This window comes from Mercenaria mercenaria, chromosome 2 (assembly GCF_021730395.1).
Source record: "Mercenaria mercenaria strain notata chromosome 2, MADL_Memer_1, whole genome shotgun sequence".
Taxonomy (NCBI): domain Eukaryota; kingdom Metazoa; phylum Mollusca; class Bivalvia; order Venerida; family Veneridae; genus Mercenaria; species Mercenaria mercenaria.
In genome coordinates, this window is record NC_069362.1 from 17,509,788 (window position 1) to 17,524,136 (window position 14,349).

The 14,349-nt window shown below is 34.3% G+C and overlaps 1 protein-coding gene across 2 annotated transcripts in view; it reads left to right on the top strand.

Annotated features, from left to right (window-relative positions):
- The window catches only part of LOC123563394 (CCR4-NOT transcription complex subunit 6-like), an 82,639-nt gene that overhangs the window by 32,460 nt on the left and 35,830 nt on the right, over window positions 1-14,349 (top strand). For both annotated transcript variants that reach the window (XM_045356151.2, XM_045356150.2), the window contains one exon: window positions 13,440-13,508. In XM_045356151.2, coding sequence (XP_045212086.1) covers window positions 13,440-13,508 — 69 coding nt within the window. The remainder of the gene's footprint in view (window positions 1-13,439; window positions 13,509-14,349) is intronic.

The window sequence follows — 14,349 nt, forward strand, 5'->3', positions numbered from 1 at the left end:
GGTCACAAAGGTACTGAGGAGCTTCTTGTTTAACAATGAGTTATTTTTCAGACAGATGTTGAGGTAGTAAATGAACAAAGTTAATGTTGATTGGTCATTACATTATTATAGGAATAAAATGTAGACCTTTGCATTACAGAGATCAAACATTGAGATGAAAGGTCTCCTGAAATCCCAAAAGTAGGAATATAGAAGTGAATGGTGCTTTTCATGTAGGTCAAGTACAGTAGTAAAATGAATTATTCAGCCATGGGAATCTGATTGACTGTTTGATTATTAGACATTTATTGATGTTTTAATAGGAATCCTAGATGAAGCATGTGTCCTACACAGTACTGTGTATTGACTACTCAAACTCTTGGTACAATTGTGGAATGGGAATATTTATTTGGCCAGTCCCTTTCAATAATTTATTTTTATATGATTCTTTGACTCCTTTGTTCTGGTCTGCTGAGCAAAATGTAGGTTGAAATATAAAAAGAAAATGATGGTGTACTGTAAAGAAAACTGAAAGGGATGAGAAATCAGTCATAGCAGTACACACCATGGTTATTGTTTCTGGAAAAAAAATGCTGAAAACATCTGACCATGCCTTACAAAGATCAGAAAGTATTCAGACAACCCTTATGAAATACCTTCCCTATTGTCAGTGTATGGTCAGTTTATGCCTAGTGTGTTGCCAGTGAATAATAATCTAAAATCTAGTTACTTGCCAGCCTATTTCCAGAGCTGACAATAAACTGAACTAGTGTGTTGCCACTGAATAACCATCATGAGTTCATGTACAAATGTCAGCCAATTTCCAGACAAGCTGACAATATTGTCAGTGTGTTTACATGCTGATTGTTATGTGCCAGTTTTTTGTCATATAGTCGGCAGGTTGCGCCCAGACACTGGAAATAATATGGAAATAGTGCCAATGTTATTTTCAGCTAACCTTTTTTTCTTGGAAGTTTGTTCCCAAATAGGATTGAGATTATTTCCAGTTACCTGTTTTTTTGGACAGACTGTTTCCAGATCATTGACAGTTACCTTGCAGCTTAATGCCAGCCTGTTTCCATATTTCATTTTCGTAAGGGATTATTCATGTTCAATCATTCTTCTATCCAGATATGTTTCAACATTATGTTTGTTATAGGTGCATCTACACTAACTGAATCATATATTTTCATTATTTATGTGACCTCTTGGTAATTTTTTTCTAATTATGTAACTGTCAGCAGTGACAAGGTTAGGGTGTCTCAGAGGCCTGTTAATCATGCTACTTGTCAACATAGTCCAGACTAAAAGATCTGTGATTCTGACGGGTGTTTGCATTCCAGTATGGCACATACAGACAGCCATATAGTAATTGAACTCCATGGTCAATAACAATTATGCCTATTTATGATAGGAATTGCCATACCATACCTACCATTGATTGGAAACAACTTCCATTGTGTTAGCTCAGGTTCTTAGCTATCTGCTCAGGTAAACTCCTTAGTACTTGAAAGTTTGTTTTAACAAAAATCCATTGAAATACCGGCATATCAGTGCTGAGATATTTTTCTTTTATCTCAACTAAGCTGGTTGACATAAAATTAGCGTACATACATTTTTAAAATGTGTCTTTTGTAGCAAATTCTGTTTGTTTGTAAGTGTCATAAATATTTCATTAATATCCAATTTTCCAAAAAAAAAAGCTAAAGAAAGTGAAAGAATTTCATGATGACATTGATACTCCAGTTATTTTTAGCCCAACTTTTCACAGAAAAAGTAGAGCTATTGCATTGATCGCCCCGGCGTTGGCGCTGCCGTCACTGTTGGTTAAAGTTTTTGGTAAGTCAAATATCTCTGTTACTATCAAAGGTATTGACTTGAAACTTAAAATAGGTATTTACCATCAAAGTCTACACCAGAAGAAACAATCCCCATAACTCTGTTTGAATATTGACAGAGTTATGCCCCTTCTTAACTAAGAATTTTTTGGTTAAATTTTTAGCCCACCATCATCAGATGGTGGGCTATTAAAATCACTCTGCGTCCGTGGTCCGTCCGTCCGTCATTCCGTCCGCCCGTCCGTCCGTAACAATTTCTCGTTATCGCATCTCCTCAGAAACTACTGGGGGGATTTTGACCAAACTTTGTCAGAATGATGTATTGGTACCCTAGTTGTGTCCCCCTGAAAATTAGACTGGTTCAACAATTTATGAGTGAGTTATGGCCCTTTGTTTATTTCTATAATTTACATAGATTTATATAGGGAAAAACTTTGAAAACCTTCTTGTCCAAAACCACAGAGCCTAGGGCTTTGATATTTGGTATGAAATATTATCTAGTGGTCCTCTACCAAGATGATTCAAATTATTTCTCTGGGGTCAAATGTGGCCCCGCCCTGTGGGTCACATGGTTTATATAGACTTGTATAGAGAAAAACTTTGAAAAACCTCTTGTCCAAAACTACAGGGCCTAGGGCTTTGATATTTTGTATGTGACATCATCTAGTGGTCTTCAACTAAGATGATTCAAATTATACCCCTAGGGTCAAATATGGCCTCGCCCTGGGGGTCATATGGTTTACATAGACTTATATAGGGAAAAACTTTGAAAATCTTCTTGTCAAACCACAAAGCCTAGGGCTTTGATACTTGTAATGTAGCATCATCTAGTGGTTCTCTACCAAGTTTGTTCGAATTATCCCCCTAGGGTCAAATATGGCCCCGCCCCGGGGGTCACATGGTTCATATAGACTTATATAGGGAAAAGCTTTTAAAATCTTCTTGTCAATAACTACAACATTCAAATTTGGACATGTATATTTTTGAGTGGCAAGATGAACCTTGACATGAGTTGACCTTGATTTTGACCTAGTGACCTACTTTCACATTTCTGTAGCTACAGCCTTCAAATTTGGACCACATGCATAGTTTTGTGCACTTGAAAAAACTTTGACCTTGATTTTGACCTAGTGACCTACTTTCACATTTTTGAAGGTACAGGTATCAAATTTGGACCATATGCATAGTTCCGTGTTTCAAAATGAAATTTGACATTGATTTTGACCTAGTGACCTACTTTCACATTTTTGAAGGTACAGTCTTCAAATTTGGACAACATGCATAGTTTTTTGTTCCGAAATGAAATTTGACCTTGATTTTGACCCAGTGACCTACTTTCTCATTTCTCAAGCTACAGCCTTCAAATTTGGACCACATACATGGTTTTATGTACCGAAACAAACTTTGACCTTTACATTGACCTAGTGACCTACTTTCACATTTTTGAAAGTACAAGCTTCAAATTTGGACCACATGCATAGTTCTGTATTCTGAAATAAAATTTGACCTTGATTTTGACCTAGTGACCTACTTTCACATTTCTCAAGCTACAGCCTTCAAATTTGGACCACATGCATAGTTTTGTGTACCGAAATGAACTTTGACCTTAAGATTGTCCTAGTGACCTACTTTCACATTTCTGTAGCTACAGGCTTCAAATTTAGACCACATGCATAGGATTGTGTACGGAAACAAACTTTGACCTTGACATTGACCTAGTGACCTACTTTCACATTTTTGAAGGTACAGGCTTCAGATTTGGGCCACATGCATAGATTTGTGTTCTGAAGTGAAATTTGACCCTTGATTTTGACCTAGTGACCTACTTACACATTTCTGAAGCTAAGCCTTCAAATTTGGACCACTTGCATAGTTTTGTGTACCAAATTAAACTTCGACCTTAAGATTGATCTAGTGACCTACTTTCACATTTCTCAAGCTACAGCTTTCGAATTTGGACCGAATGCACAGTGTTGTGTACGGAAATGAAATTTGACCTTGAGCTAGTCAGTAAGTCTTGAAATTTGGAACACTCCAAAATGGCACATTGGTGGGCGCCAAGATCACTCTGTGATCTCTTGTTATAAAGTTTTTACTAGCAAAGCTTGAATTCAGAGTCAAGCACTGAGAAAAGTCGAGCGTCCTGTCTTAAGGACAGCTCTTGCCCCTGCGAAATGAAACATTACTGTTCATGAACAGTACATGCATCATTCATGAATGGAGTTCATGAACACTTAATTGTTCATGAAGATAAAATGGCACAAACTCTTTAAACATACTTAAATATCGTGTTCATGAACAGTGCATGAGAAGTGAAAGATGACTTCAAGAAGTAATGTACATGAACTATTCATGAATAGTTCTTGATATTTTGTTGAACATGAATAGTTCATGAAGTTCACGCTATATGTTTTTATTGTGCCATTTTATCTTCACAAACTAGCAGTGAACCGTTCATGAACATGATTCTTCATTAGTTCATGAACTACCTGTTATGAGTAGTGCATGAAAGATTCAAGAAAATAACATCATGATTGTTTCTTTAACCTTTATCATGGACAATTCAACAACTCTGTGCGATTCTTTAGTAGTTCATGAACTGTTCATGAACACTTTTTAAGGACAGTTCGTGTCAAAAAATTCATGAACACAAATCAAGAACTGTTGAAGGTTAGTTCATGAACAGTTCTTTAATGGTTTGAAGTGTTCATGATTTTAAGAACTGGATTTCGCAGGGGTTATTATGTCTCCCACACCACTGTGGTGGAAGACATATTGATTTACTCCTGTCTGTGTGTGTGTGTCGGTCTTCACAAATCTTGTCCGTGATCTATTATAGTTGAACATTTCTCATCCAATCTTCACCAAACTTGAACAAAATGTGTTTACCAATAAGTCCTTGGCCAAGTTCGATAACTAGCCAATTCGGCTTAGACACTTCAAAATTATTGCTCTTTAATTGCCGAAAACACTGATGCCAGTGATACAGGTCTTGGTGCATGGTTGACTCAGATACTTAATGGAGAAGAAATGACAATCTAGATGATTAGGCAGTTGTGAGAGACATGCACTTTTCTCTAAAGCTGCTCTAGTTTTAGAGTAGTTCAAATGGTACATTTCTAGGGATTAATTCATGTTACAGTACATTCTGACAATGAGATATGTAAGTGGCCAGTTGTTTGTACCAGAGTGAGTCACAGCATTACAACTCCTTTGTTTGGTATCTTTCACACATTGATTTTTTTATTATTGATTGACAGATGTTGCCACCACCTGGAGCCATTTGATTGGTTGATCAATGTTAATTAACCAAATTTTATAAAGAAATATGGAATTTATAATTGCAGCTATGATATGTTTGTTTATGTTTGTTTTGTTTGGGTAAAGTTGCCCTGACATGCAATATGTAAATGAGGCTAAATATACATACAAATAAATTGCAATTTTTTAGTGAACATAAAATGTTTGAACTCTATGAAGTTTGAATATCCCTAATCAAAGTCAGTTACCTTTCATCTCAGAATTAATGAAAATTTGTCTTGCATAACTGCATACTGTTGAAACATATCAAACAAACAAAAAATTAATATATCCCATAGGAAGATATATAACGGGACTTACAAAGCACTAACTTTATTTTTGCCGTTTGAGACTGTTAATGTATGCATGCACATACACTAGTAATATCAGCTAATATACACAGCACTGTCAGATGTACCAGGGTTCATACTAAGCTCTTTAATTCATTTAATATTCAAGCCTTGTCCTGAGAATTGTTCAATAAATCATGGTCGGTAAGTAGATCTGTGTACTAATTACTATAGGGATGTGTCAGTTTGTTTGAAGTCAGTTAATTTATTAATAATTGATAGATCTAATTAGTTCTCTGGAAGCCCTTGCCAGCAATTTTGTTGATTAATGCGTTTATTTCAACTTCGGTGTCAATGCATTTATAGCATATTATTTATCCAAAGTACCTTTCGTAGGTCAACCAGACAAAATGAAATTTGCATAATTCCTTTAAAGTGATTTAAAAGTAGTAAATGATATGCTTGTTATTCAGATTTGTGGTTAATTAAGGTGCAAAATTTCTGAAACATGCTGAATGACTTTTAAGATATGTTAATATGTATGTCTTGTTAGGAAACAAATTGATCCTGTGTCATCATTCGCTCTCGTTTGAACTGTGCACACTGTCATGTTTGAACAGTGCATTATTCAAGATTGTCATAAGACACTGTTGTACAAGGTTAACAACAGAGTTTGGAAGCCGGTCCCAAACTCTAACATCTGATTGGTTGATTTTGAATTTACTTTTGAATTAGATCAATAGAAAGGTTGTTTTATGAGACAACGTCTTCATATTTAGTTTATAGTAATATATTTTACCTCTGACCCCCCTGGTCTGGTTGTATATTTATAGGTTTATAATAAGCTTTGTAATGGGAAATATGCACAAGTTCAGCAACAAAAATATTGCAGGATTTCAGGAGCTAATTAAGAAACGAATGCATATTTCCCGGTGCAAAGATAATAACGTATGTATCTACACTATACATGTAATGTAATTTGTTCAATAGCCTGAATAAGATTGACAATACTGAACTAAATAAAATAATTGATGTAACGATACACATTAAATTACATCAAGCACCCAATACAAAATTCAGGTATCAGTATATGTAAAAATACTGACGTTTCCAGTACCTTTATATGCCTTTACATGTTAACGGGGAATTGAAACAATTATGTAGTAAAGTAAAAAATCAGATGTGCAGGCATTTAATGAAAACAGTTTTTCAGTTGTCCTTCCAGCTAGAAGATATCCTAACCAGTTTTCCTGGTCTCTTAGCTAGATTTGTTCTGTTCTGCTACGTACTCCACAAGTAACTGACAACTTTCACACATGTATCACAGATGGATAAAAATTCATCATATTGCGTGTATCTTTGCCATACACTGGGCACGTTAAAGAACCAGGCTGTCTATTCGCAACGAGCTAGGCTAAGTTAGCCGGACATTTCTGATCTCTCTGTCGTGGGGGCTTTGTCTCACTCTGTCCCTCTGGTCAGATCGCTCTGTGTCTGTACTAGTAGAGGATAAATTATGCGTCCTGTGTGGCTGCATTTGAACTATGTAAAGCGCCTTTGAACGTGAAATTGATCATGAAAAGGGCGCTATATAAATCTGGTATAATAAATAAATAAATAAATAATAGTGGATAAGCGTTTTTTGATGTCATTGCAGTTACCAGTATCTACCTTTTAGGACTTCAGACAAATTGTCTTCTTTTAAATTGTCACAACGACAGGCCTTGCCTAGAGAATGAATTTGTGGTGTCGGGGACAGGTGCCTGTTGAGCTCCCTTGTGAAAAAGCTTCATGAACAAATGCATGAAATAGTTCATGAATAAATATTCATGAGAAGCAAAATTTATGTTTCATGAATTTTGATATTCATGAACTTATTCATGAATAAAAAATAATACATGAACAAGTTCATGAATATTGAAATTCATGAAACATAAATTTTGATTCTTATGAATATTTATTCATGAATTTTAATTATTGAAATTCATGAAACATAAATTTTGATTCTCATGAATATTTATTCATGAATTTTAATTATTGAAATTCATGAAACATAAATTTTGATTTTTATGCATGAAAACTGAAATTCATGAAACATAAATTTTGATTTTCATGAATATTTATTCATGAACTACTTTTGTAAAAAAGAAAAGAAAAAGTTCATGAAGTTATTCATGAACAAATTCATGAACTAATCAAGGAAACCTGATAGGAGTGTAACACTATGAAACCTGAGAGATCTGCATGTAATGGAATTTTTTTAACAATTTGGGTAGCGCTTGATACAAGAAAAAATCCTGTAGGTCAAAGTGTTGTTCAGTTAGCCTGGCCAGAGACTGTGTTTCTTTTAGTCTCTGCTGAGTCACTTTGACAATGACATTTTCCACCCTCGACAAATGACATGTTGAGTAAAACAGTAAACTAGAGTGGGATTGGGAGCATAATAAGAAGTAAACAATTGCTGTATAAAATACAAAACATTAAGTTAAACAATGTATAATTTACTTTAATCTCAAGATTGAAATTCAGATACTAACTTTACTCAGGGTCGTGAAAACTTGTGACATTTTAACAGGATTTTATTTTTTTTAAATGAACGATTTATGACAACACCATAATTACTTATTTGATTTTCAGTATACTCATGTTCCTTTTAAACCATTCTTAACTGTAGTATGATAATTATTTCCTTCTTATTTGCTGCACAAACTTCTCAAAAATTGCTGAATCACATGTGCAACAAAATAATGGAAACTGATCATGTGACATTGTGAATTTAATGTTCATGAACATTCATGAAAAGTTCATGAACTTATTCATTTATTGTAAAAGGTAATAAACTTAAGTTTTATGTTTAATGAATGAACAGTTCAGAAACTCACAATTGGCTTCAAGAACTGGTTACACTGAACTAGAAAAAGGTTTTGAATTTTAGTACTTTTAATGAACCTGTGTTCATGGACAATTTTGGTTCTTAGTCTTAGTCTAGACCAACAGTAACTGTTCAGGAACTGGTAAAGTTCTATAAGTTCTTGAACTTTTGCAGTTTTTGAACCAGTGTTCAAGAACTATCATTGTTCTAGAATCACAGTCTAAGAACTGTTATGCTGGTTCAAGAACAGTTCTTTTAGTTCTTCAGAAGTTCTTGAATGTTCAAGAACTTAATACTAGTACTAGAACATTTTTTACAGGGTCATAACCCTGTAGTTCCTGAATCGCAGTTTCAATCATTATCTGAATTTCATTTTCAAGTTCATGAATTTCTTAAATTATTTAATGGATTTTCTAAAATGTTCATGAACTACATTTACAAGTTCATGAAATGAAAGTAATATTCTTGAACTTGAGACTTCATGAATTTAAGTTAGTGAACTTTTCCTTGTATTCATGAACTTTTTTGATAATTCATGAAATCTTAAAAATTCATGAATAAATTCATGAAGTTCATGAACCTTTTTCACAGGGGCTATACAGGCAAACCTGGGAAGACTATAATTTGTATGGTACACATACAGAAGTTGGAGTACTACAGGGTGCAGATATTATGACATGTCGAACAATTTTACATGAAAATTTTACGTGAAAATGTGACAAAATTTATTAAGAAAATTAGGTTAATTAGGGACATTATTCTTACTATGTACTAAGAGCATTTAAGTGAATTAATATGTATGTTTGTGAATTAACAATGTTCCTGACAGTTTATATGGTTTCTAAATCGTGTTATAATAATAATTATTATGCAGATGACTGCTAAATCTCCCATGATCCTAGAGTGTAAGCAAAATAGCATTAATCAAAAACTGGAAACATTCAAAGCAAACAAGCAGATTCCGCTAATGGTTGGCCTCGGGAGACAACTTTGACAAATATAGCCTTGTACTTATTTGCTGTGAATTGTTTAATTTGCAATAAATTAATGATGGAACTTAGTGATGTTAACAGATCATTTCCATAAATATCCACTATTGTGCAAGTGAAAAATTTTGTTAGTAGAGGTATAATTTAATGTGTGAATGTGACAAGACTCAGACTCTGATACTGAACAGGAATTGTTTGTCAACAAATTACAAAGCACTATTAATCGTTTTGGACTTGATAAATACATTTGTTACAACCCCTTTTTATGCCCCTGAAGGGAGGCGTATTAGTTTTCAACTGTCCGTTAGTTCGTTAGTTCATCACAACGTTAACTTCTTGCATGAAGGCACTTTACTCGCGAACCACTGCACCCAGGACCTTCAAACTTCACATGCTAATAGTACTTATTGAGTACACGACCCCTATTGACTTTGGGGTCACCAGGTCAAAAGTCAAGGTACTGCGGGGACATTTGTCACCATTAGTGACAGCTCTTGTATTAGACTGTTATTGGGCTTATTTTTGTTTCCCCAAGTACCATCTCATACCTGTAAAATTGCCCCTAAAAGTTCAACAATGCATTAGTGCAAACACACATTGTTTGCTAACTGGAGTTATTGTATTAACAAAACGCGATAACTGTGGCCTTTATTTACTAATACCGGATTAACCCATAACAATGAAATAGGGAATCAGGTGGAAATATTACATGACAAATATATTATATCACAAAACCGATGTAAATAGCGGCGTGGTCTAGTGGTTAACACGTATGATTTGTAAGCTTACGGTGCTGGTTCGAATACGGGACGAGCTACTTTTCTTAAATTTTCTAACACGTTTTTACCTGGAGAAGAATGCAGGTAAAACTATTTGTATCATGATTTTTTTGTGCACTTATACTAAGTGCATATTAATATTTTTCAGAGGATCTCATATTAGAATCGATATTAAATCTATTAACATTGCAAAATGAATAGAGAAAACTCTTGCAAGAATGAAAGCAAAAATAAATACAAAAGATGATATAAAAAAGACCTGTAAAAATAGAATTAGTAAAATCATTTTTAAAAAGAAGGACTCGAACCTACACCATACAAACATAAAAAGAATAGAGATCCAACACACTATCCACTTGACTACAAATCTGTTATGGAATGACGCATCGTGTCTAGAGTAAAGAATATACTACAATATACAAATCAACACCACTTATCGGAAAATACACCTGCTTTACCTGTTTTTGGATTTTACCAAGTACCGTTAAAATAAAATTATCGCAATCCATTAATATCAGCTGCTTATAAATATCCCTGCACAAGAGTTTATTTAGGCCAGAGTTCTTTGATTTTTCGTTACTCAGACCCGCTGACCCTATTTTCCGTCATTTTCAAAAAAAATAAAAATTGAAATTTCAAAAATTTCAAAATTATTTTCGGGCGACGATCGATGTTTTGCTGCATTCTGACGATGACGACAATGTCGATATTCATCAACGCATTATCCGTCAGTGTCATATAGGCGCAATTTCCGCTTAAATGGAAGCGTCTCCCGTACGTAAACAAAAACTTGAGTGAAATTTAAGATTGTCTTTGAACGATTTATGCGCGATGGAATAGCGGAATATTTGGTTTGTGATCTAGTATATAGACAATAAAACAACGAAAAACAAGTTCTGTAAAGGTTACGGTCAGTAACGGTGTCTCAAAATGTTAGAAAAACATAGATTTACCCGATGTAAATAACAACGGCAATACTGAATGTGAATTTGACATACCTTTGGCAGTTATATATTACATGAGGATGAGGTATAGGAGCAACAAAGTGCTGCCAAACAAAGGAGTCATCCGTTTCAGATTTTGGGTTGTTTTTTTTTACCAGGAGGGGGCCCAGGCCTGTGATTTGGAGCAAAAACAGCTCGGTGTTTGGGCAAAGGGGAATAAAAAACCTGATGTAAAGTCAGTTTTTGGGGAAAACTGCATAATTTAAAAGATATTTTCTGAGGGAAGGACCCTATTATGAAGGGGGATAAAACCCTGTGATATGCTTATGAAGACATATAGACATATATATATATTACAAGTTGCCTGATTGGAGGTATTTATCTATATATTCCATTGCATACAAATCCTTTTCAGGGACCTATCTAGCTACTTATGCTTTCAGTCATTTTCTGGCCATCGAATATAAAATAAAGAGTGGCCCGACTTTGAATCACTTGCCCCTAACCTCTGTGGGATCGAGCCCCACTCAGGTCATCATGTGAAAAAGATATCCAGCTGGCTGACGGAAGGTAGGCCATTCTACCCAGATGCCAATTCTTGCCTGAGATGATGCCCAGAGGAGTACCTGGGGTCTTCCTGCACCATTTAAGTCAGGAAAGTCACCATATGACCTATAAAATTGTGTCAATGTGACTTAAAACAAAACAAATAAATATCAAAATGTATTAAATAAAGATCTTGGTCAGAAAAGTTTATGAATTAAAAATAAAAGTATGCACATGCTAAAAATGAAACCTGCCGATCAGACCATTGAAAATTGCTATTCAATCATCAATTTAATACTCACCGGAGATGTTATGACCAAGGGCAAATAGTACCCATGCCCAAAGAGTGATTTTGTTAAAGTTTTTGAAATCATCAATTTTATGTTCAAGATAATAAAAAAGTTAAACACAGAATGGTAATTTTCTTTGTATTACATGTTAAATGCGTATTAAAGTAGTGTTAAAATCCTTTCAGGCAACACATTTGAAGTGATCACTTATCGTCTGTTGTTTTAGTAAATTTTACTGCCTTTTTATTTTTATTTTTTTCCCTCCTCCTGTCAACATTTTTCTGCCCAAAATCCGAGTAACAAAAAATAAAAAAACTCTGGTCTTATTCGTAGCAGAAATAGAAATTGGAACCTTGTGATTTGTATCATTAGTTATTTTTGTCCAGTTATTTTGAAAGAAAAGTGCTTTAGTGCACTTCATTGTTTTTTAATTACTTTCATGTAATGCTGTTGGCTATTATGAGGGAAAATGGTTTCAGTTTTTATTGAATCATGCTCTACGCCCTTATTTTCAGCTCATGTTCTCTTAGTTTTATATATTCTGTTATTATACATTGTTACAGGCAACAGTTTCTTACATATATACATATTGATTATTCTCTGAGCAACTTGATTCTGTTGGCAATTTGTTCCCCCTTTCAAAGTAAGTGCGAGTGATCATTGATTTTTGTATTGTGTTTTATTTGGTGAATACGAGTATTTCATCATTGAAGGTTCGTCAGTTGGCTGTATCCATTTGTATTGAACTTTGTGGAGAGAATGTTGTTAGTAATTCAAACAGATGTCAATTACTTCATATTGTCTTACCATAACTTCAAACAAGAATCTTCTATAGAAGTTATGTTGTACTGATGATTTAAGCATTTTACTGTAGCGGGAATGTCAATATTATTTTGTGTAGTTCTGTATATACCTTATAGTGTTTGCTTATTTCAAAACTATATTCATGTAGTGGACCTCATTTATGAGCTCTTTTTGCACTTGTATAACCAGTCTCGTATTAATGCACCATTTTTATGACAAACATGTTCAAAGGTGTTTAAGATACAAATGTAGCCATTCATGCTGTACCAGTACAGACAGAGAGCATTCTTACAAGAGAAACAGAGCGAAAGAAAGCCCCTCAAAACAGAAGAAATTTTTTTGTAAAACTAGTAGTGCAATAGACCCCCTATTTAAATGTAAATTTTCCACAATGTAGATTTTAATGAAACTTCTTACATTGTATATTATTTTGTTAACTGGAGTCTTTATTCATGCGATAATTTGGTTATGATTAAAGAAATTGGCATATTTCAAACTGATTTTTGGACATTATTTGGAATTTTATCACATGTCAGCATTTTTATAACAATATTTTATTAGGCATTTTTGGTAAGTTAATACATGTGTTGCCATGATTTCCTTTCTGTATGCAGGGTTGAAGTTTTATTTTATGTTTTTTCCAGATAAATGAAGCTATACCCATTCTGGTTCATTGAATGTGCAGAACTATCTGAATATTGGTTGTTGCTGTTACTGTTTTAGTTACAAAAAATAAATCATCTAAAACAAATAACTGTATTGCAGTTAATTTTATATTTTATATCTGATGTGTGTTCTCTAATTTCAGTTAATGCCAGTGCCCCTCCACAGAGACAGTGGATACCCCTGTCCAGGCCAGAACCAGGGCGACCAGCAGGTAATACATAGTTCTCTTACTCAACATGATATCCCAATTGGGTTACAAACAGGATGCACTATGCCTTTGTCATAACAGGATTCTGTATGCCTTTGTCATAAGGAGTGCTTGCATGATACTGTAACATACTGTGTATTTTTAGCTCAACTATTCAAAGAATAGTCTAGCTATTCTACTCACCCTGGCGTCGGCGTCGGCGTCACACCTTGGTTAAGTTTTTGCATGCAAGTACATACAGCCATCAATTAAAGGCATATAGCTTTGAAACTTATTTTTTCTTTTTCTAGGTCAATTACCAACCATTCTGGGTCAAGTCCCATAACTCTGACATGTATTTTGAGCAAATTATGCCCCCTTTTAGACTTAGAAAATTTTGGTTAAAGTTTTACATGCAAGTTACTATCTCCAAAACTAATGCAGATATTGATTTGAAACTTCACATGTGTCTTCGGGGTTATAAAACTAGTTGATAGCAGCAAGTCCCATAACTCTAACTTTCATTTTGGCCAAATTATGCCCCCTTTTGGACTTAGAAAATTCTGGTTAATGTTTTGCGTGCAAGTACATACAGCTATTTCTAAAAGGCATATAGATTTGAAACTTATTTTTTCTTCTTCTAGATCAATTACCAACCTCACTGGGTCAAGTCCCATAACTCTGACATGTTTTTTTGAGCAAATTATGCCCCCTTTTAGACTTAGAAAATTTTGGTTAAAGTTTTACATGCAAGTTATTATCTCCAAAACTAATGCAGATATTGATTTGAAACTTCACATGTGTCTTCGGGGTTATAAAACTAGTTGATAGCAGCAAGTCCCATAACTCTGACCTTCATTTTGGC